This window comes from Anabrus simplex, chromosome 4 (genome assembly GCF_040414725.1).
Source record: "Anabrus simplex isolate iqAnaSimp1 chromosome 4, ASM4041472v1, whole genome shotgun sequence".
Taxonomy (NCBI): domain Eukaryota; kingdom Metazoa; phylum Arthropoda; class Insecta; order Orthoptera; family Tettigoniidae; genus Anabrus; species Anabrus simplex.
In genome coordinates, this window is record NC_090268.1 from 307,333,273 (window position 1) to 307,354,029 (window position 20,757).

The 20,757-nt window shown below is 42.2% G+C and overlaps 1 protein-coding gene across 4 annotated transcripts in view; it reads left to right on the forward strand.

Annotated features, from left to right (window-relative positions):
• Positions 1–20,757, forward strand: part of sbb (scribbler) — a 364,549-nt gene that overhangs the window by 205,458 nt on the left and 138,334 nt on the right. For all 4 annotated transcript variants that reach the window (XM_067145663.2, XM_067145665.2, XM_067145664.2 and 1 more), the window contains one exon: positions 9,271–10,360. In XM_067145663.2, the coding sequence (XP_067001764.2) occupies positions 9,353–10,360 (1,008 nt within the window). In that variant the 5' untranslated portion in view covers positions 9,271–9,352. The remainder of the gene's footprint in view (positions 1–9,270; positions 10,361–20,757) is intronic.

Genomic DNA, 20,757 nt, shown 5'->3' on the forward strand with positions numbered 1-20,757 from the left:
TACACACTCCCCTTGTTCATTAACGATTCCTGGAATGTCCTTCTTTGAACCTGTTTCTGCCTTAAAGTACCTATACATACTCTTCCACTTTTCACTAAAATTTGTATGACCACCAATTATGCTTGCCATCATGTTATCCTTAGCTGCCTTCTTTGCTAGATTCAATTTCCTAGTAAGTTCCTTCAATATCTCCTTACTTCCATAACCATTTCTAACTCTTATTTCTTTCCAGTCTGCACCCCCTTCTTAGTCTCTTTACTCTGTTATAATATAGTTATATATATATTTACCATTTTCCAGCGATCATAGTTACTTTTTAAATACTCCCTCATGCCTGTTTTATCAGCCATATGGTACTGCCTAATAGTCCTAATTTTAATACCTTCCTTTCTTTCACATTTATTTTTAACTACGACAAAAACAGCTTTGTGATCACTAATACCATCTATTACTTCGGTTTCTCTATAGAGCTCATCTGGTTTTATCAGCACCACATCCGAAATATTGTTCCCTCTAGTTGGTTCCATCACTTTCTGATTCAGCTGCCCTTCCCATATTAACTTATTTGCCATTTGTCGGTCACGCTTCCTGTCGTTCGCATTACCTTCCCAGTTGACATTTGGTAAATTGAGATCACCTGCTACTATCACATTCCTTTCCATATCATTTCCAACATAGCTGATTATCTTATCAAATAATTCTGAATCAGCGTCAGCACTACCCTTTCCCGGTCTGTACACTCCAAAGACATGAAGTTGCCTATTGTCTTTGGAGGAGAGCCTTACACCCAGAATTTCATGTTTTTCATCCTTTTTTCGTAGCTTACAAATTCTTCTTTCACCAGAATGAATACTCCCCCTCCTACCATTCCTATCCTATCTCTACGATACACACTCCAGTTCCGTGAGAATATCTCTGCATCCATTATCATTTCTCAGCTATGATTCAACTCCTATTACAATATCTGGTAGGTATATATCAATTAAATTAAGTAACTAATTTGCTATTCTGACCAAATAAGGTGTTGAATTAAATCTTGTAAACAGTATGTTGTTGAATTACGATAAAGAAACTGTTCCAAAACTCCTACTGAACTGATTTTCCCCTCATTTACACATAATTAAATCCATTAGTCAAAGCGACAGTTTAACTGCGGAGTTGACTAGAAGGCTGTAGTCGAGTTGTGGGCAATAATCCAGACAATTGTCGTAATAACTTGAGCGGCAGCCAGGAGCACGGCATACCGCTAAACCACGCTAAACTAAAACCGTGTGACTGTTCCTTTCACACATCTGATGATGAAATCTTCCATAAATATCTCATTGATGATGTGTGCTTGTTTCAGAAGACAACTTGTATTTGTATCACTATTTACAGCCCTTTAATAGAATACACGTAAAAAAACAGTGGCGGCTCGCAGTCTATTCAAATGAGTGTCCTGCAGCATTTCTCTTTTTCTCTCCTCTCTTTCACACACAAAAATATACGCATAAACAGAAGAGCAGACTTACACTTCCTACAGCCGTTGACACTCCCCAACTAAGAGTTTACAACCACAACGTGATGGGTTAAGTCCTCCCTACGGTCCTTTCTGCTGGCAAAGTACTGGAAACGAAGGAGACGAGCACGTGGTCAAGTACAGTAGCAGAGCGGCAAAGGCCTCGCCCTAACACACCTTTTCACTCCGGCAAGTGCGAAAATTGCACCTGACTGGGGGTGAGTGAGTAATGGGGTCTCCAGGAAGTGTTGCACCCTGACGTTAGCCAGTGGTGATGAAAGTTCTTCGGACTTCGTGGAGGTTTCCTACACCACCCATTGCAACTCGCAAAAGCGCATGCGCAAAACGTATCGCAATTCATCCATCTTGACTCCAAATGCCTTTTACGAGACTGCCTTACCCTCTGTTCTCCGGTAGCAATTTTGGTTCCACAAACTCACAGGACTCCTTGCGTGAACCTGACATGGCGATTCTGCCAGCAATCAACATGCTCGTGAGAAGTGGCAATAGCTGAGAGAAGAGCGCGCGCAAATTGAAAACAGTTTACATGTTCGGAATCATATTTTCTTGAATGCTCTTTACTTAAAAAAAATAAATGCCATGCATGTTATGCAATTCTGGTGTGCACTTGTGAGTATGCGATTAGCCCGGAAACGCCACTGCCTAAAAGAGAACTTGGAAGCATACTTTTATTTCCTTGCTTTAATTTCCGATAAGAATATTTTTTCAGCTAGTACGTACTTAGAAAGGAGGATCTAATGTGTCACTCCTCATGACAGGGATCAGGTGAAGTAAAGGGTTACCATGTTAGGTAAACGTTAACTTAGAAGCTTGCGAGGTCTAAGCGTCTGCTTAAGTTCATGCGGAACATAAAATATCAAACAACCACATCGCAATGAAGTTCCCCACTAACCTCCCTCCGAATTAGTCAGACCTGCTCTGCGTGTGCGTGATCTGTGTTCATGCGTTTAAATATTCAAACAAAGTGTCTCATTTCAACATAGCCCCCCGCCCGTTTAAAAAGTAAATTCGTTTTCAAACCATGGACAGTACAGATAGCTCTAATACAGGGCCTCGCATCAGCGAATCATTGTACATACGTTAATTAACTATCGAGGTAGCCAACCCAACCCAATTCAGGACAACACATACCTCAATATCATATTCGCCAAACCCAACATATTGTGAAAAATAACATCCAGTTTTCAAACCAACCACATCCTATTCAGAAGCAATTTCAACAACAATAACAACAACAACTACTACTGTGACTACTACAGATGGTAAGTCACAATTTAACTACTGGCCAGTCGTTAATATTATCAGCATCATCTACGAAACCTGTACTGCAACCAAGTAAACTTGTGCATGACATAGTAATAGGGAATGTTGACAAAGCTAACGATGGCGAATTCCAATGCTATGTAAGTAAGTAAGTAAGTAAGTAAGTAAGTAAGTAAGTAAGTAAGTAAGTAAGAAAGAAACAAAAAATAGCTGCCGCCCTTGCCTAGAGAAATTACTCGGTTAACCGAATAGACATATGATATGGGTACACCGTTTTGGAACGAATGGTCGATTAAAGTGCAACCACTTCAGACACAAACTCTAAACCCAGTTATTATTATTACAACTTCCCCCATGCGGAGGCTGCCACAAGGACAAAGTATGTCGACTACACAGTATTTTGTCTTCTAAGTTACTGTTGACTTTGCTAGTGTGCCAGGTAGAAGATTCCCCAAAAGGCTCAGGAATAGATTTGCAATACGGTTCGTCAGATGTTATATAGATGATTGCGGAGTATGGTCACTGAACCTCGTATTGCGGCGATAGCGATGTCGTGGAGTCGTGTCCGGCTGAGACCGAGAGAATCCCATAGCTGTGAACATACTACCAATATTCCTGCACGAAGTTAATAAATATCAACACATCATTGCAGATCTCAATATTGCAACATCTGTTGATTACACATCTCAGCAGAGAGAGAGAGAGAGCAAGATGTTACGAATCACTACATCCACCGCAGATGATTATATCGCTCAGTCACCAAATTCTTGGATGAAATGAAGTTATACTTCAAAACCCAACCAGTAAAAAGCCCGAAGTAATAATCCGACACGTTCCATTCTCAACCACAGGCGAAGAATTGTTTTCTGAGCTCAAGGCACGTGATCTTCCAATCAGGAATGAGGTCAGACTTCTATTCAGAGGTAAACGATCTTTGCTAATATGCCTGGTTGAATTAAACAGTAACAAAGAAGCGCAAGCAGTATTTCAAATAGCCAGCATCCAGCGTGCGATTTTAAACAGTCGAGTTACGAAAAAATATGTTTGGCATCCACAATGCACTGACACACAAACATTTTTCTCTCGATCCAAGATGCGCGTAATGTTACGGAAATCACCATTATTCCAATGTAAACAGCCGAAAGAAACAGAATCCGCCTTTGTTAATTGCGGTCAGGGTCACCTTACAAAGTACTGCTTCAGAAATCATCAGATAACATGCACCCTGATCCTTGAACCGTAAGGCAGTAATGACAAAACGCCTCAACCTCCGCCAATAGTGAACATAGAAAACTTCCCTATTACGTAATTCATCCGCTCCACTCAGCCAGACCATAGCTTGGAATCGTGTCAACACGTAAACGTCACCAGCAGTCTCAGCTGACCAGCACTTCAACTCACCTCTAGCAAGACAGATGAGTCCTCACACAGGCTAACATAGCTGCTAAGAGCAGTGACTCGCAGTATTCGGCACCACCAAGTGACATAGCTTCACACACCTTATCACCTTATCACCACACTAATTAAACATTTCATCACACAGATACTAGTTTTTCCCTTTTAAGGGGTTTTCTAAATTGAATGCCGATGGGTTACATTCAGAACGCAGTAGCTTAATAGAATTTATCTCGACAGCTGTTGGCTGCATAACAAAACCCCACTTGGTTGAGGGTAAAAGTCCACATTACCAGGTTATGACATTCTTAGGTAGAGCCTCCGTGGCTCAGGCGGCAGCGCGCCGGCCTCTCACCGCTGGGTACCGTGGTTCAAATCCCGGTCACTCCATGTGATATTTGTGCTGGTCAAAGCGGAGACGGGACAGGTTTTTCTCCGGGTACTCCGATTTTCCCTGTCATCCTTCATTCCAGCACCACTCTCCATTAACATTTCATTTCCTCTGTCAGTCATTTATCATTGCCCCAGAGGAGTGTGACAGGCTTCGGTAGCCGTCACATTTCCTATCCTCGCCGCTAGATGGGGGCTTTATTCATTCCATTCCTGACCCGGTCGAATGACTGGAAACAGGCTGTGGATTTTCATTTACAATATTCTTAGGTCTGACCGTCACAATCCAGTCGCTTCAGAAGGGGTTGTTATCATAGTTAAAAAGAGCATCAAACATTATTTTGTGTTTCTACCTCAACTCGCAAGTTTAGAAGCATGTGGATGGAGTAAACATTACCCAGCATAACAGACAGCAACTACGTGCCATATGTTCATATAAACAACCATAACATCGTCTTCCTAAACAGGATATACAACTCTACTATTTGGGGACTTAGATGAAGTATGGGGATGCTGATTGACATCAACAAACGTAAGATGTCTACTGGAATCCTGCGAACAATATAGTATCAACTCCATAGCACTTGATAAACCAACCTTCCTACATAAATTTGAGCTGGGAGAAATATCGGGAGAATTACATAACTTACAACCAAACATGACACTGAAAGAACCAAACGATGCTGATGCAATCACCCACTTCAAATAAATATGCAATCAAGATATTTTGTGCATTAGTGCCACAATTCCGACTGTGAACAACTGTCGATGGAGTGCTCACAAAGATATCGCTTCGCGAATGATAAAGCAGACCCTACACGGTCAGTAATACTGATCAGTAATACTGAGTCAATAATACTGACAGTACGCATCAATACTGTAGCGACCTTACACGATCATTATTACTGTCAATATTTTGGTCAGTACCGGTGCACTAGCTTACCATTGCGGCATTCTCACTTTACAAATAAAGTCAATAACCGTCACTACGGAATGAGATTTATAACATGCAATTGCGGTATTCTATCAAAATGGATCGTAAAAGACGGGCATTTTGTAGCTATCATATTAGTATTGCACGAAACGCAGTTTTAAACGTAAACGATAGGTTAAAGATTGGCTTAGGAAAAGAGAAGAGTATTCTCATATGAAGTGTTGAGGGAAACACAATATACCGAAGCAGAAGATTATCAGAACTACGGTATCTCCGAATGCGTGAGGGTACTTTTGCGAAATTACTACGAATGGTAGAGCCTTTTGTAATAAGGCAAAGTACAAACATGCAGTGCTGTTTATCGGTGGCAGAGAGATTAACGGTGACAGTGAGGTATCTTGCAACTGGTATAAATTTTTAAGATTGGTAGAGCCTTTTGTAATAAGGCAAAATACGAACACGCGGTGCTGTTTATCGGTGGCAGAGAGATTAGCGGTGACAGTGAGGTATCTTACAACTGGTATAAATTTTGAAGATTTAAAGTTTTCTGCTATAATGTCACCAGTTTCCATCAGTACAGCAGTTGTGGAAACATGTAAAGTATTGTGTTGAGTACGTTTATTCTGGCAGCGTTTCATATAGCTCGATAAACTTTTGCAAAAGGCCTACTTGACGGTTCCACAAGCACCTCTACTTGGCCTTGGTGAGAAACTCATTTGTCGTCCACCGCTGCTCCGTTGATACTGACAGAAATAATGACAAGCGCGCTCACACGGTCAGTATAACTGTCAGTATCCCCACCACTCTTCAGTACTGACGCTCGCAGATCAGGAAATCCGGATCTGCTTCAGTACTAGCCTTCATTCCATCATTCCAGTCCACACGCGATCAGTATTACTGTCAATATTTTTCGGTACTGACAGTTTTATTGATCGTGTAGGGTCTGCTTAAGACTACCAAGAGTCAAGCACAAAATACGTCGACGACTACCTTGACAGCGTTTCGGTCTCAATCCTCTCACCAGATAAGTTAAATGTCAGTATGGACACTTACAGATTTTCAACCACCGAGCTCGATAGCTGCAGTCGCCTAAGTGCGGCAAGTATCCAGTATTCGGGAGATAGTAGGTTCGAAACCTACTGTCGGCAGCCCTGAAGATGGTTTTCTATGGTTTCCCCATTTTCACACCAGGCAAATGCTGGGGCTGTACCTTAATTAAGGCCATGGCCGCTTCCTTCCCACTCCTAGCCCTTTGCTGTTCCATCGTCGCCATAAGACCTATCTGTGTTGGTGCGATGTAAAGCAACTTGTGGAGGGGGACTACGGGGCCCGTAGCTGAGTCCTGGCATTGCATCCACTTATTTGTGCCAGGCTCTTCACGTCCATCTACTTTATCCGACCTCCCTTGGTCAACTTTTGAACTTTTCCGACCCCGACGGTATGAGGTATCGAGGCTTAGGGAGTCTTTCATTTTCACGCCCTTCGTGGCCCTTGTCTTTCTTTGACTGATACCTTCATTTTTCGAAGTGTCAGATCCCTTCTGTTTTTCCCCTCTGATTAGTGACCTCACAAGGTGTGGTAAAAGCGGTAGAAGGAGAAGAAGAAGAAGAAGAAGAAGAAGAAGACGAAGTTAAGGTTCGTTTAAGGAACCTTCTTTGACTTATGTATATATGTGTGTGTGTACAAAGTGCACTAGGAAAGTTTTGCAATGTGAGTGAACGCTTTAGACTTTTTCAAAATAATTTCCACCACATTCAATACACTTCTCCATACGTCGAAACCAGTCACTGAACCAACTCTGCCACTTTTCTTCGGTTACATTTTCACACTCTTGATCCCATGCTGCCAGAAGCTCCTTGACGGATGCAAAACGCCGCCCATTCAGCTTCATCTTCACTTCTGGGAAGAGTGCGAAGTCACATGGGGTAAGATCAGGACTGTATGGAGGGTGATCAAGCACAGTCTACCCTGATCTGGCAGGAAAATCCATTGTTACATTAGTACGATGTGCTGGAGCATTGTCGTGATGCAAGAGCCAAGTGTTGAGCCTGTAACGATGCTATTGACGTTACGCAAAGTCCCATTTTCAAACTGTTTTAGCATTTTTTGGGCACCATTTCACTCGATGTGCCCTTTGTTCCTCTGAAAGTGAATGGGGCACCTAAAGGGAACAAACCTTTCTAACACGGAGATGGTCGTGTAGAATTGAATAAATAGCTGGTGCAGGGATGTGGAGGGTCTCTTCTACCTGCCGATATGTCAACCGCCTCTCTTGCTGCAACATTTTCCTCACAGCTTCAATGTTTTCCTCAGTCACTGATTCAGACGGTCACCCAGAACGAGGATCGTCTTCAATCCCAAAATTTCCCTTCTGGAAGTTTTTGTACCAGCGGAAAATATTGTTGTCCGATGTGGACAGTCTTTCCCCAACACAGGAGTCATTTCCTCCACGCACTGGTCAACAGTTAATCCACGAGCGACATTGTAGCGGATAATTGCGCGATATTCACCTTTAGACCACACTGATCTTAACTTCAATCCCACTGTTTGGTAATAACTGTTGTGAAGGTCGCGCCTTGCTGTCTTCTAGACCGGTATTCACCCCTCTTTTCATCCCTCACCATAACAGGGGTGTCCAGCCAACCGTTTTGGCGTATTTGATAACTTTCCTAGTGCCCTTTGTATGTATGTATGTATGTATGTATGTATGTATGTATGTATGTATGTATGTATGTATGTATTCGGCTCACTCTTTAGAATAACATTTTAGAGCCGAAACTAATATAACCCATGAGCAATATCCTTTCGTGCTTCCTTAATGGATTGGAACTTAACAACATAGGTTAACTGTCCTACAGCACCGGTTCCCAAAGTGCGGGGCGCAAGAGATGTACAAGGACAGACACCTTACTGAAAAGAAAACAGAAATATGTGACCTGAAAAACAGATAAATCAATATACATACAATATTTCCCAGTGGATACATGTTGTAAGGTTTGTTTCAGTATCTAGGTGTCTTAAGTACTGATGCACAGTTTCAATTAAAGGTACATATTTAAAGGTAAATTAATGTGAGTGGTAATAATAGTTAATTATTTAATAGTTTATGTCAAATGGGAAGCGTTTTGGCCTGATGAGGTTCCTCAGAAATTGCTCACCGAAGCGGCTGCTATGCTGTCACGTTATCCCACCCTCTCAACGCGCTGCTTTCCACGGAAATATCACTTGAGCGCCAAGCCAAAATATTTTTACTTCATAAAAACGACCGCAACGGTAACAGCTTCCCACTTGACACAGGCTATAGTTACATGTCTATTTAAACTTCACTTCTGACCAACACTTTGTACTTCAGACAACAGTTTGTTATGATTTTCATATATTTCAGTTTGCATCCTTGTTTCAGCCACACATCCTAGATTTTGTTAAATTTAGTTACTGCACTGTTATGAACTTGAAATCCTCTCATTTATTCCACAATATTATCAAATATAAATGTTTCTGAGAAAAAAACATATTTGTAATAACGGTATGGGGGTAGGGCTCATGGTATCTGCAGAGCATACGAAGTGGGGTGCCAGCTGGAAAAGTTTGGGAACTATTGGTTTACAGATATCTGTAAAGAAGTTTCGTGGAACTCGCAGAATATATCCTTATAAAGGTTCCGTTAAATGCAGGTCAGATTGTATTTCATTTACTAGTAATAAATACGAAATTGCTGTTTCCTTATGGTTATTTGGGTATCTATATGCGGACTCTTCTCCTCTTACAGGGGCTAAGATGTCGGAGGCCGGTGGGCCGTGCGGGCCTGGGCAACCCTCACACCACGGCTCGCCACGGACCCGGCTCTGCGGATGGCTGCCCCAATGAGAGACAGCCCGCTGGACGGCGGCCACCGAGCTAAGGTGGCAGACCCCAGGACGGCGGCGAAGGCGGATCCGGCAGCCTCCAACTTCGAGTACGACGATAATGAGTGGGATATTGGGATCGGCGACCTCATCATAGACTTGGATGCTGATATAGAGAAGACGAACGAGAAAAGTGGGGGAGCGGCGGCGGGGGTGGGCACCATTGGCGGCGCCACCGCCAACAACGCGGCGGGAATGTCTTCAGCGGCGAGCGGCGCCGGTAGCAAGAGTGGGAAAATGGCCGTGGAGCATTCGGCCACAGTGCAGGACAAAGGTTTGAAGATGAAGATTAAGCGGACCAAACCGGGTACGAAAACCTCCGAAGCGAAACACGAAATAGTAAAACCCGGTGAACAGAACGGCGGTGAGGCTGGCGCTGGGGATGGTAGCAAGGGTAACAAGCACCCACCGCCGGTGTCGAACAATGGGGGTGGGGCACTCAGTAGTGGCAGTGGGGGGAGTAGTAAGCGGGCCTCGAGTGGGCACCGCAGGGACAAAGCTAGGGACAAGCACGGTGGGGACAAGGCTGTGTCGAAGCCGCCGCCTTCTTCCCCTGCGCCTTCCCCGGCGCCTGCCAGTGCTGCTGCCGGTCCGGATGTGAACGGTGTTGTGCGAACTTCGACGGCAGTGACGGCGACGGTGGCGTCAGTGCCGGTGTCACAGACTATAGTGGTGCCTCAGCCACCGCCGCAACAACAGGTGCAATTACCACAGCAACAGCGAGTGGTGTTCCCGGTATCCTCGGGACCTGGGCCACCCCCTGCCGTTGCGCCCAATGCTCCAGGTCCTCCTACAGTGTCGTCGACGGCGGCGGCTGCTCCCACGGCGCCTTCGCCCATCAAGGTTGAGCAGGCCAAAGTGACTGCAACGGCGGCGACTGGCGAGAGTGCGGACGACAGCGAGTCGGCAACGCCTCCACCAGCCAAGAAGATAAAGACTGTCACCGAGCCCAAGGTAAGCTGTATGTTGCTCAGCCATTGCTGGTGAAATGTTGGTTAGGGGCGGATTTTAGTATGTTTTCATGTTTTATGCTTAAGTTAAAACTCATTTGCCGACAGTATTTACCCGTATTTCATATTAGTTGTTAATAGGGTAAGATTATATAATGCACATTTAACATAACATTGAAACACACTCTACTTTTAATTTTTTTCTGTTAACGAGCAGCCAACTGCCTGCTCTCGGCGAGCATTTTTGAGTGATTAACAAAGTAACTAGTCATTAAACATCGTAGTAACTGTGCAAATACATCGATTAGGTCGATATAAGGGACGGCAGTTGAATTGTCTCGTTTGCAACGTCATTTGGCAGGCAGAACATTATACTTCATCATTTTTTGTACATTGAGAACAATCAAGCCAGTACACTTGTTTGAAAGATGTGACAGCAACTTAATCTACATTCAGATGCACAAGATAATTTTAGTGTCATAATAAACACTAAAATGGAATTGGTGTAAAGTACTTTCATTGCCCTAGACTCCAGGTTGGCTGCTTACATTCAACCACTAATAGAATTTCTTAAAATAGCAAGTTTACAATAAATACTATTTTTTAAAAAGATGCATGTTGTTGTTTTCTACAGCTATGATTGTGTCGCCTCCCTCTCCCTCATTATTAAGGAATTTGACGACTATTGCATGGCTGGAAATGTACCACGTGCCCGATCGCCACGACGACGAAAATAAAGGTATATAGACGTCTAAAGTTTTCGGACTGCTAAATTCAAGTCTGGGGGCAACACAACATTTTCGGGATTTCTTTCCACTCTGGGAAAGTTGGCATATAAACATTTGGCGGCGTTTAAAAAAAAGTCTTACAGTAAAATTAATCTTAATCTTGTTTCTCTTCTTGTTGTTACCCGTCATATCTAAGGTATCAAAAGACAGAGGTTTATAAACGGTTATAAGAATCGGCTGCAACTGAACTGTGACTAGAATCGAAGGCTTGAGGTGGCTAACAGGAACTACTCTTGAAGATTTTGGTAATGAAGGGCTGAATTTACTGGCTGCTCGCTTCAAGTCGAAACTGGCAGCATCAGCATCAGAAGAAAAAGAATAAGAAGAAGAGAAAAGACGCGGAAAGCCTTAATGGATGAACAGGATGAGTTTAAAGTAATTGGACTGAAACTAGCACTACATGATCTACTTGCCCAAGCCCTTTCCCCGGAACTCATCAGCATTGTTACACATCTTCTAACGTCAACAGCATCATGTGAAAGGGGGTTTATATAGTACTATGAATCTATACAGAAAAATGAGTCAAGATCTTCACTGCCAACCGGTAAAAGAATCGCCTAAAGATCAGTATGAATGGCCCAAGCATAGAAGATTTTGAACCGCCTAAGTCAATAGACTACTAGTTTCCATGCAAAGCATACCACAGTGTCATTGCGCAACTGTCTGACAGCGCCACAATGCTTATACATCAGGAGCTACTCGCAAATTACGAAAAGGAAAGTTTTGTTGGTAATAGTACTGACAACAGGGTCAGTTGTGTGTGTCAGGTGGCGATGTACAAATAAATCTTGTAGGGTTAAATAAAGTGCGAATGAGAAGCAGTCGTAACGGCTAAAGGCGATGAGATTGAACTGGTTAATACTATAGAAGTAGCAAGTGAACGATGTTTATATGCATGACTCCTAAAAATTTTTTGCCGGCTCAGATTTTTTCCTGATTTGTTCGGCCCTGGACTCTAGCACAAAAATATACTGCAGCAATATGTCACCATCTTCGAACTCGTACTACACAGCCGCAGTTTATAATGGTTTTGTTAAAATATACCCTATCCTCCACGCTCGTATCTTTTATACAATTATTTCAAATGACTAATATCACTGTACTTCCAATTCTTCGCTTAACACGTTCGCATGAAAACGTGTGCTATTTTCGCCTCTTCGTTACATATATGATACTAATGTAATCCGTTTTGCTGAATTTCGAACAGCAATTTAGTTATTTGACATGTCTTCCCCATTTATAACATACAGTTGATTTTATTTAGAGGCATTCGAAGTTCTTCCCTTAGTGACTCACTGTTTAAAACTTATAAGTAAGTAATCATGATGACTGTGTGATGATGGTCGCGATGATGATGATGATGACGATCGCGTGACACAAGGGCAGCTCGCTATCCTGCGAACCACAGACTACGCCGTAACGTCGTTACTTCGAAGGCCTTAGATTGTCGCCAATTTACGAAATTTCTTTCGCCGGAAATTTCGGCGACCACTCATTTTACGGTAAATCTGACAGTTTTGGTATAAATATAGTTTTATGTTCGGTGGGTCGATATTTCTTCTTTCAGGAGCTCAAACGGAGCTTTTTGTAATCTCTGTTTCTAATTTAAGATTTTAAAAAATTGAAGATATAATTTATTTGGTCCTCAGAAAAAAACGTTGAATTTATGTTTCACCATGCTGGTTACACTCACTTTCTCCATTTTGTTTAAGAATGGGTGGAACTTCTTTGGTAATGAATAAAGGTAAGTAAAAAAACGTTATAATTTACTTATATCTTCTAGTGGACTCTTTGATCCTGTGTAACTACGGGTTTATATTGCTATTTATTTGACGGCGTTGAATTGAAGGTGCCTTGCTTTTATCTTTTGGTACGAAGTATATACATAATTCAAAGTAACCAAGACAGATATGCATGTTCCTGCCAATTTTTCTCCAAGTGTCTTATAAATAACTTTTGTCAAAGTGAAGATAGGGTATTGCAATATAGGACGGTAAACATAACAAAAAAGGCCCAGGAATATACTGAACTGGAGTGGGGTTTTCATACATTGATTTGGTGTTCTTAAGCAATGTATGGTTGCTGGACTGTCGAGTTGTGTCCTTTACTTCTTTCTTGTTGAATTAAAAAGAATTCAAGTCGATAACTATTGTGTTTTCGTATTTAATTCCATAATAATCGTATAATATATTCGTGGATGAGCCAGAAAAACTCATAAATATTCTGACTGACTTATTGGCATTCATAAGTTCTGGTAGTTCAAATGGTGTAGATTTATTGCTCTGTAACCCAGGCCATAATTGTTAATGCTGGGAGTTCTCTAGATATATTGACACATTTAGATTGAAATACTTACTTTCAAAAGGTTGCTTATGTTCTCGACTTTCAGTTTCTAGAGGTACAATTTATCCTCGTTCAGGTACGTATAAGGTAGGTATTGCTTATCATCTTTTCTGCCCGCCTCGTGGCTGTGATCGGTTAGGCGTTACGTCTCTATGGTCCGACACCGTGGTTAGCCGGTTCGAGTCCCGTTGGTGGAAAATGTTTTCACCATGAGAAGATTGGCCGGGAGGGTATAACATTTCTAATTGCTAGATTGCGTGCTAAAAGTCTGGGTTCAATTCTAAAACTTTCTGCAGTGTTCATATAGAATGAGGGCATATGGTGCTGTTGATGATGATTCGTTCGTCGGTTGGGGACGTACAGTCTTGAGCAGACCCTTGGTTTTATTCGGCAGGAGTAAGTTATAGTATAGTATATCTACACCGGATTTCACCCTCTCCCTATCTTATCATCATCATAACCCTCTCACACCTACATGCGCAAGTCGCTCATGGACATCTACTAGAAATACCCGCACCAGGTCTCTCCGTGGGCCACATGACATCAAGAAATCAATCATTTTTTCTGTATTGTGGCATGTAAACTTCAGTAACCAGGCAGTGCATATGTAACACTGCACAACAGCATCACTGAGGTGCTATTGCCATCCCTTCAGTTTGGAATGTTTCTACACCACAATGTCACCGCGCAACAGTGTGATAGTGCCACAATGTTTATATATCACGAGCTACTCGCAGATTACGAAAAGGGAAGTTATGTTGGTAATAGTACTGACAACAGGGTCAATAATAAACATCAGTTGGGTCGCTCTAGGATCTAATCGAGAGTGTGTCAGGTGGCGATGTACAATAAATCTTGTAGGGTTAAAATAATAACTACTCAGGACTTAATCCAAGTAAATGAGGATGTTAGCCACAACCATGGAACCAACGAGAGAATTTTAATACGTCAAATAGTTGGCGCATCGTGTAAAAGAGGTGGTATTGATGGACATTACACGTAAAACTTTCGTAAATAATTTCTATTAGAGCTATTAACTAGGATGGAGCAAGAAGATCGTCAGTAATCACACTTCTCGGATACAAAACAGTTTGCGTCAGCCAATTTACGGAAAGAGACGACACATTCTTCCACCTTTACCAACACGTTTGTCAGAGATCCACTAAAGTTTTTTTTTACAGTTCAGTAGGAAGCGGGATGGAATAATATTCTCCACCTAGATCATTGCCAGCCTACATTGAAAGCCGACTATTGTTTGTCTGGCGCACAAGCATTTTGGCGCAGTCACATTGTACAGCAAAAAACAAAAAAAACAAAAAAAACAAAAAAAAGAAGATACCTTTCAGGTAAGTGACGCTAACGTGTTTAGTCGTAACCGTGCATAGCTTTACCAGTACTCATATTTTGCTGAGCTGTACGATGACAAGGATTAAGAACAGATTGAGTAATATTTCAGAGAAAGAACATTCTGTCTGGGTCTCAGTGGTTGCTAGACTTCAGAAATATTTCGTAATTTGACAACGGCTGCAAAGCAGGCGAATTTTGTAGACTAGCTAGCGAGCCTATACTAAGTACCGGTAGATGGTAATATTACTTTGGCAATGATAGCGTGTAAGACTAGACGTGAGTCCTCTCTTCCCTCCATATCTCCTCCATACACATTCTTCACAGCTTGCACCACTCCATAGTGCCTTGGAAAAAACCCGCAGTTCTTCTGCCCCCAAAATTAGCAGACCCAGCAGTTATGAACAAGATTTTATAACTCATTTTTTCAGACGTTGTGGTCACTGTACACCAGTCTTGAGTTACGTTGATATCTGTAGTGGTATATCTAAATCCCGTTATTTTTAGGCTGGGATTGAAGGGGGTACCCTAGAACAGTATTAAAAATGAATGTGAATGAATGCGGGAATAACCACATTCAGAAAGACGTACTGTATATTGTTGGCCTCCGGATCGCGGGTTCAAACTCGGCAGGGATAGTTGCATTTTTGACGGACAGAAAATAGTCCATTCGACACCCCATGTCGCATGAGGTCGGCGGGTTAAAGATCTCTGGTGATATCAACGAGCTAGAATGTAGTCGGCCAAGAGAGAGCTTGCTCCGCTATCTAGTAGGCATAGAGTAAAACAGAACTTCGAAATTGACGATTGACATGTGATGAACAGTCTTTCCTGCAGAGTTTCGAGCTGTAATGAAAGGCCTAGGGTGGGACCCCATATTAATGTACACTGTTGGGCTTAGAGGACAGTTTCGAGTAGATGTCCTGACACTTTAGATCAGATTGTGTATTGCGGACCTGAATCATCTTATTGTTTTTTTTTTTTTTTTTTTTTTTTAGGACATCGTGCTGAGTACTGTCTGCTCACGTTTTAATTAGCACTAGGCTCTCTAGTATCGAAGCTTGGTAAACTTCGTAATGCGAATTAGCAACTTCAACCACGCAAGCAACTGAAGTACTAACAAGTCGGCGCAGAATATTGCTGAAGTTCGAAGGTAGATTAACACGGCATGCGGATAAATTCTCTACGTTTGAATTACAGTAATTTATAACTTGTTCTTTACCAACCCTTCCTCGGTTAATAATCGCCAACAAAGCTCCTCAGGAAGTTTATGCGCTTGATGTAATAGCAATTGCAATGGGCTACACAGTACACACACATTCCACATAGGTCAAGAAGATTGGTCCACCGGGCGAGTTGGCCGTGCGCGTAGAGGCGCGCGGCTGTGGGCTTGCATCCGGGAGATAGTAGGTTCGAATCCCACTATCGGCAGCCCTGAAAATGGTTTTCCGTGGTTTCCCATTTTCACACCAGGCAAATGCTGGGGCTGTACCTTAATTAAGGCCACGGCCGCTTCCTTCCAACTCCTAAGCCTTTCCTATCCCATCGTCGCCATAAGACCTATCTGTGTCGGTGCGACGTAAAGCCCCTAGCATAAAAAAAAGAAGATTGGTCCAATACACTAATGCCGTTTGTTAATTACAGTTTATCAGAGTTGGACGAGAATGCTCATCGTGTTGAGTTGTCTTTCCCGTACCAGCGGAAATCACTTCGAGCTACTTCTGTAACGTTCTCACCCGGCCTGTTACATGAGGCGGACTCATCAACTGTCTGACCGCAGACAGCGGTACCAAAATGTCCCCGTACACACCCACTATACATACTCACGCTTAAATTGCTTACGTTAATGGGTGTTACTAAGGAGTAACAGTTGCTTTAGTGTCATCAAATGCTGGCCTGGGTGGGCAATTACTGCCTTAGCAGCCTACAGTTGTAGTGCAAGAACGGTAGTAAATTGGACTTTATTGCTTTGTTATCAGTCACTCAGGGCTGCATTTAGCGCTGTTGCCCAAGTTGCAGATTCCTTGTCAATTGTTTACCTAGTGAAAATCCACAGCCTATTTCCAGTCATTCGACCGGGTCAGGAATGGAATGAATGAAGCCCCCATCTAGTGGCGAGGATAGGAATTGTGCCGGCTGCCGAAGTCTGTCGCACTCCTCTGGGGCAATGATTAATGAATGACAGATGAAATGAAATGATATTGGAGAGTGTTGCTGGAATGAAGTATGACAGGGAAAACCGGAGTACCCGGAGAAAAACCTGTCCCGCCTCCGCTTTGTCCAGCACAAATCTCACATGGAGTGACCGGAATTTGAACCACGGAACCCAGCGGTGAGAGGCCGGCACGCTGCCTCCTGAGCCACGGAGGCTCTTGTTTACCTAGTCTTTTCTAAAATTATTTCGAAGAACTTGGAAATTTACCGACCATTTCCCTTAGTAAATTCAATAAACCAAATAATAATAATAATAATAATAATAATAATAATAATAACAATAATAATGAACGGTTATAGCGTACAATCTGTGCAAGAAGTTTTACCAAAATAAATCCAAACCAATCATTGCAAATCATAAGACACTATACCATGAAGGGCAGAATGGAGCAGACCCTAACCGTCAACGAAGCAAGACTATTACAGAAACTAGAGGTCAAAGAAAGAACCATCCTGAGAATATCCTTAGATCTTTGTTTTTCGTCAAAGAGAAGAGACTTGCCCTATTTTGTTAGCGTATGGTTCTTGGTGCCGGGAGTGTCCGAAAACATGTTCGGCTCGCAAGTTCTTTAGCTGCTTTTTCGGTACACCCCATGCGGGTTGAGCTACGTGTAGGCCTACCGCTGCGTGAGGGTGTTGTCTATCGGTGTAGACGTAACTGTACGGACTAGAAATGGGAAGGAAGCGGCTGTGGCTTTGAGAAAGGTATCGTCCCGGCATTTGCCTGGAGTTGAAAATGGGAAACCGCGGGAAACCATTTCGAGGATAGCCGACGAGGGATTCGAGCCCGCGTCTCTTCCGAGTACAGAGCTTGTTTTTAGCAACTGTAACTGGCTATGCTACAACGCATTGAGCTAACCTATTCGGTTACTCGGCCTGAGTCGCCGTTTAACACCTTGAGTGCCACGTGAGACCAACGTTGACTCACAGAGCTTAATGCCATTCGGGCCGCGTGAGTCCGCTGTGGACTCACGCGCACTCTCAAAGTTTCAGGCCCCTTGGTGCCATACTGTCATCACACTTGACATGTAAACGTATGTTAAATGAAATTGGGTGGCCAGTACGTCATGAATCTATTCTTGGCCTGTCCATTTGCGAGTCCGATGTGGCACCACGTAGCCCGTACGTCACTGTAATATATCACCAACAATAAATAAATTATGACATTATTTATTGTTTTCTGACAGTGTCATGTGTACAAATAACAATATATTGTACTGTATAGTGTACTCATTGTTCATTATAACATATCAGGGTCTAGGTCTATAGACAAATTGAAAACACAGGACAAAAGAATTACATGAACTTTCCAGAAAAAATATTTGTAACTTTGTCTCATTCGCAATCACATCACAAAATTGGTACACTTTTTGCATATGAATTTAAAATATAACAAATGAGACTTTCTGAAGAAATATGATTCAAACTCTGTTTTACAATCACAATCACACTACAAATCTGTGCACTTTGAAGAAACAGTCCAAACAGAAGAAAATTTCACAGGTTGGTCATTTGAACTTAGACTGTAAAGTCTTCCTCATGGCATATGGCCTTCTTGATTCCTGATGGATCTCTTCATAACAATTACTGCATGTCTGTCTTCCCTGCCGGCCTACATCCTCCAGTCGGTGGGGTAATACCTGTTTCTTTGCTACTTGTGAGGGAATGTGAAAATTTTTGATACCGGTACCTGTTAACTGTTCAACAATGTCCTCTTTGAACTGGGTAACAGATATGCTCTCATTCCCAAGTTAATTGGAAATATAGATGGCATTTACTATACTTGTGCCGATCAATATCTCTATAGCTATTTTTTGTACCATTTTACTCCGTCTCGGGGAAGTACTCTAGCTCTTTTTATGATCTGATAAATCAATGTACGGTTTGTATTTGTTATACTCTATAACACTGCGTGGTTTTTGCTCTTCACCATCCCTCCTCTGAATAGTGACCATCTCACCAGTGTGTTTAGTTGTCAAAATTAAGACGTCTCTTTTATCGTGCCATTTCTGAACAACCACATCAGTGTTACTTTCCCGGGCTCTTGTCTTTCCTCTTGCTAACTTCCTTTTAGTAACATCGGTTGGATTATACTTCCCATTAGATTTCAGTGTTCGAAAGATAAGAGTTTAATTCTTTAGTAGTATACCAGTGTGTCAGGAAGGTTAAAACTGTGCTAGGATACGTGGTGACACATTGGTCTCACGCGGCCTATACAGCTGGAAGGTAGTGTCAGTGGCCGCGTGAGACCAATGTGTCACCACAATTTCAACACAATGTTATGACTACAATTTTGGCCCAAGGTGACTAAAAGGTACATTTCTGTCATAAGGTGCACCATTTTATACTCTATAGTAAAAAAAGAAAGAATGGCCTGGATGGAATTTTTTTTTTACTGCATACGTGGCACTTAAGGTGTTAAAGATGGCTTGGACAAAATTTAAGTCCAGCTCCTTGGCTGTAGTCAGCAACGAACGACACCGCAATATTGATATGAACGTGTGTGTAAGCGCTTGACCTGTTTTCAGCGTGGTTCAATCAATGGAGCACATTATGTATCTTACTTCATCCACTCATGAAATCCAATCTAATCAGGCAATTCATTAATTCAACAGTCAGTCATTCATTCATTCATTCATTCATTCATTCATTCACAAATAATAAAAGCTCTCTCCCGGTGGTTATCCGTGACTGGGAAAGAGATCTTTACATGCATGCATGAATTGAGGTTCATTCATTCATGGAGTGTCCCAATATAATCCAATCAGGCAGTTCATTCATACAGTCATTCAATTAATAGACATTATGTCTATTGTAAGCGAAGGATAACATTGTTCAGACTAATGTCGCAAATAAATACTTGCACCAACACGAACTAAGGTACACGTTGTTCTAGACTATATAACAATACTAACGTCTAGGACAAAAATAAAAATATTAGAAACTACAATTTAGAGATCGGGAGTAATTAGTGAGTAGGCGTAAATGTAATATTTAAGGTAGTAATAGATAAATTAATTGTAACAAAATAACTTGACTTACTTGACTTATTTCCTGTATCTCCTAAGTGGAGCATAGGGCATCAATGAACTTCCGCCACCGGACTCTGTTCTGCGCCATCGTCCTGATCTCTCTCCAGGTCTTCCCTTCTTTCTCCATCCTTTCTGCTATTACACTCCTCCTCCATGTGCTTCTTGGTCTGCCTCTTCTCCTGCTACCTTGTGGGTTCCATTCCAGGGCTTGTCTTGCTATGTTGTCTTTATCTCGCCGTAATATATGCCCGATCCACTTCCATTTCCTACGACGCATCTCAATATCAATGGGTGTTTGATGGGTTTTTTTCCACAGTTCTTAATTGGAGATTACTTGTGGCTACCATATCCTCAGGATATTCCTCAAACTTCTGTTCACAAATGTTTGAAGTTGTTTGTTAGTCTTCCATGTTTCACACCCATAGAGCAGTACTGACTTGACATTTGTATTGAAGATGCGTAGTTTGGTATAGGTGTTAAGTTCCCTTGATTTCCAGATTGGTCTCAGCATTGCAAATGCTCCTTTAGCCTTATTTATTCTATTTCCTATATCCTCCATAGTTCCTCCCTCAGAGGTGACTATACTTCCCAGGTAGCAAAACTGGTTGGCTTGTTCGATCTCTTGGTTTCCTAAAAATAATAGTGCCTTGTTTCGGTTATTATAGCGCATCTCCTTGGTT